This window comes from Ostrinia furnacalis, unplaced genomic scaffold (assembly GCF_004193835.3).
Source record: "Ostrinia furnacalis isolate ACB-3 unplaced genomic scaffold, ASM419383v2 OfSCF0413, whole genome shotgun sequence".
Taxonomy (NCBI): Eukaryota; Metazoa; Arthropoda; class Insecta; order Lepidoptera; family Crambidae; genus Ostrinia; species Ostrinia furnacalis.
Genome location: NW_021130652.1, coordinates 295 through 4,540, shown reverse-complemented (window position 1 = coordinate 4,540; position 4,246 = coordinate 295). Strand labels below are relative to the sequence as shown.

Here is a 4,246-nt window from a genome sequence, read left to right as displayed (position 1 = left end):
TGCGCGGGGTCGGCGGCGCGGCACGCCGCCATCACCAGCGACAGGTCGGCGGCCGACAGCGCGCGCTCGAACGACCCGTTCACGTCGCCGTCGAGAATCTGCTTGTTGATCTCCGCCGACTGCATCTTTGGAGGGAGTTGATGACTGGTGAAAATCTTACGACACTTAGAAAAAACAATACACCAGAAAGTAGCAGCTTACTCAGTGGCGGATTTACAGATTTGCCGCCCGTAGGCTGAGGGGTTGGATCTTATTTGTATTTGACTGGCCTGGCGAACATTGATAAATTCGTACTTTGTGTGTGTAAAAAAATATTATGAACTAAATCTGCCACCTCTTACAATTTACCGCCGTAGGCTTCAGCCTACTTAGCCTGCTGGTAAATCCACCACTGCACCCACTGATTCGGTATCTACTGGGACCGTTACGGATGGGGGGCTTTTTGTAATCTTAAAACTGCCAAATATTATAAACTGGCTGCGATGGCGTTTTGTAGCTGCGCAACTCATCGCTTCCCGTAGACAGGTCTGCTAAGAGGTGGTCCTGCAACTGCATCCTAAAATGACGTCAGTTCTTCAGCTCTTTGTCTAGCAACAGACATTAGCATCTTACCAGTTGGTCAATGATAGATCGTTCGGGGTCGGCCGGCTGCGGCGGGCTACTCGGGCCGAGCGGGCAGTCCGGAGGGTCAGAAGAGCCGGAGTAGTCCTCGAAATACTCCGCCTGCAGCTCCGTCACTATGATGTCGAGGACCTTCTGACGCCATTGCTTCAGCTCTTTGTCTAGCAGTCTGAAGAAACAGATGTTATTTTAGCGAGTAAGAAAAGATGTCATAATAAGTTCAATAAAAAAAACCTTGCACTGCGGTTCCTCGGAGTAATCGGACTCCAATACGAGTAGGGAACGCAGAAAAATATGAACTGCCTATTTCCCCCGGGCCGTCTTTAGCCCACTACCCAAATAAGAATCAAGGGGAAACTTTTCCTCTAAGGAAGGCCATACCACTATCAGTATGCACATGTTACTTTTTTTTAGAGCAGAAGGGGCTTTGAACGCGGGGCCCAGTAGGAAAGAGGGGCCTTTTTTTGTGGGGCCTACCCACAAAAACCCGACGGTGTCCTCCGGGGCCATTGAAACGAAGCTGCGAGTTAAGCAGGGTACTCATCTAGCCGTGTAGCATGTAATGTATCAGATACTGTATCAAGTGAGTACATAGGCACGAGCCCGCTGCTCGCGCGTGGCTCGCAGTAGGATCCAGGAGCTCGCAGCCAGATACGCGATGACCGTGGACGATGGACGTGGCCGTAATCACTTGAAGGTTGGCTACGTTACATGCTACGTTACGTGCTACATGGCAGGTGAGTACCCTGCCTTACTATTTCGATCTAGGTCTGCTGCTAGTCTAAAATGAATCCTACCGAATTTTGAAATACCTCCAGTCCTCCACGCATTGCGTGATAGTTCCAACTCAGTTAATGCAGTAGACTTACTCCTCCACGGTATTCCGCAGAGCGTCGACGAAGTGGGTGTCAGGAGCATCCAGGCGTGGCCTATAAAATGAATAATCCTACCGAATTTTGAAATAGGTACCTCCCAGTCTTCCACGTATTGCGTGATAGTTCCAACCCAGCTAATGCAGTAGACTTACTCCTCCACAGTGTTGCGCAGAGCGTCGGCGAAGTGAGCGTCAGGCGCGTCCAGGCGGGGCCTATAAATTGAATCCTACCGAATTTTGAAATACCTCCAGTCCTCCACGTATTGCGTGATAGTTCCAACCCAGTTAATGCAGTAGACTTACTCCTCCACGGTGTTCCGCAGAGCGTCGACGAAGTGGGAGTACTGTCGGGCGCGTCCAGGCCGGGCCTATAAAATGAATCCTACCGAATTTTGGAATATCTCTTTTCTATTGCTTAATAGTTCCAAAATATCTCGACGTGTTGCTTGATAGTTCTAAGTTCCAACCAGTTAATGCAGTAGACTTACTCCTCCACAGTGTTCCGTAGAGCATCAGCGAAGTGGGTGTCGGGCGCGTTCAGGCTGTGGGCGTCAAGCGCGCGCCACAGCTCGCGCGTCGTCTTGTGCATGTGACCTATTACTATACGTATACTTGATAGTTCCAACCCAGCTAATGCAGTAGACTTACTCCTCCACAGTGTTCCGCAGAGCGTCGGGGAAGTGAGCGTCAGGAGCGTCCAGGCCGGGCCTATAAAATGAATCCTACCGAATTTTGAAATACCTCCAGTGCTCCCACGTATTGCGTGATAGTTCCAACCCAGCTAATGCGGTAGACTTACTCCTCCACAGTGTTCCGCAGAGCATCGGCGAAGTGAGCGTCAGGAGCGTCCAGGCTGTGGGCGTCAAGCGCGCGCCGCAACTCGCGCGTGGTCTTGTGCATGTGACCTATTACTATACGTATACTAGATAGTTCCAACCCAGGTAATGCAGGACTTACTCCTCCACGGTGTTCCGCAGAGCGTCGGCGAAGTGGGTGTCAGGAGCGTCCAGGCGGGGCCTATAAAATGAATCCTACCGAATTTTGAAATACCTCCCAGTCTTCCACGCATTGCGTGATAGTTCCAATCCAGCTAATGCAGTAGACTTACTCCTCCACAGTGTTCCGCAGAGCGTCGACGAAGTGTGTGTCAGGAGCGTCCAGGCGGGGCCTATAAAATGAATCCTACCGAATTTTGAAATACCTCCAGTCCTCCACGCATTGCGTGATAGTTCCAACCCAGCTAATGCAGTGACTTACTCCTCCACAGTGTTCCGCAGAGCGTCGGCGAAGTGGGTATCGGGCGCGTTCAGGCTGTGGGCGTCAAGTGCGCGCCGCAGCTCGCGCGTGGTTTTGTGCATGTGCCGCGACAGCTGGGCCGAGTTCTCTTCCACTGCAATTTCGTACAGCAGTAAAGTAATCTTTAGGTATCCGGTAGTTACTGGAATACGTTCAACAATATTCGTAGCGCAAAAAGGAGATGCCATGATCCATATAACTATTTTCTGGCTACACAGCCAGAATTATCGGTAACATAAAACATTAATATTATGAAAACGAATTACGAAAAGAACGAATTTCGTTTCAGCCAAATGACGTCCACTGCTGGACAAAGGCCTGCCCTAAAGATTTCCAAAACGACCCGTCCTGCGCCGTCCGCATCCAGGTACCTCCCGCGATCTTCACCAGATCGTCGGTCCACCTAGTGGGAGGTCTGCCCACACTATCTTCCGGCTCGTGGTCGCCACTCGAGAACTTTTCTGCCCCAGCGGCCATCAGCTCTACGAGCTATGTGCCCCACCCACAGCCACTTGATTTTAGTGATTTTGCGGGCTATGTAGGAAAGCTCCCACGAAATTCCGATCGACCAGCAGACCAAGCACCGCAAGTGGAACTGGATTGGCCACACTCTCCGAAGGGACCCCGATCACATCCCCAAGCAGGCTCTGGATTGGAACCCCCAAGGAAAACGCAAACGTGCTCGCCCCAAGCAAACTTGGCGGCCTACTGTGGCCGACGAGGCGAAGAAGATCGGCAAGACTTGGAGCGAGATCAAACGCGAAGCTCAAGACCGAACGCGATGGAGGACTGTTGTGGACGTCCTCTGCCCCATCTAGGGGACATAGGACCGCTAAATGGGCATTTTGTAAAGCCTACTCCTCTTTTACTGCTGGACAGAAATAGTTGAAAAAAATGTATGTTATACAACAGTTCAAGGACTACATTTGTGACGTTTGAATTTTCGCTACGTGTCTTTGTTTTGGATTAAAAAAATAAATACGGGACATCGATTTTTTACTTAAATTCCCTACTCCTCCAAAACGTTAATGTTAATTTAAAAGATTTTTGCACGAATAGATTGGGAATTCTTTAATCTTTAAATGACACGTTGCGTTTTTCAATCGAACATTACTTTCATTCATAAATTTTACTTTTGATAAATTCCGAACGTTTTGCTGTTGAGGGGGCCTTCGCGGGGTGCGGGCGGCAGTCGGCCGCTGGCCTTCAGACGGGGAGGTTGTGTCACTCGCTACAAACTGACATCCACCCGAACAAACATTTATGTAATTACCTACATAGGTACATCATAAATTGCAAGCTAAATAAAAGCTTGTAATAAAGTCGGGTTTGTTCAAATTTCGAGAACGACTGAACCGACAAAAGCATTAGAAAAATTACAAAAAATAAAATAAAATTTTATCCCGCACAAAATGTTCATGGATTTTGTTATTTTTTTTAAATAGGTATTTAAAT

General features: G+C 49.1%; 1 protein-coding gene across 1 annotated transcript; it reads right to left on the bottom strand.

Annotated features, from left to right (window-relative positions):
- Nucleotides 1–5: 5 nt before the first annotated feature.
- Nucleotides 6–2,994, bottom strand: LOC114364065 (uncharacterized; the record flags this gene model as incomplete). The annotated part of the gene is made up of 3 exons (XM_028320053.1): nucleotides 2,753–2,994; nucleotides 613–790; nucleotides 6–125 (listed from the first exon to the last, which is right to left on the bottom strand). Coding segments are annotated over exons 1-3 (525 nt in total), but the record flags the coding sequence as incomplete, so codon positions are not given.
- Between the last annotated feature and the right edge of the window lie 1,252 nt (nucleotides 2,995–4,246).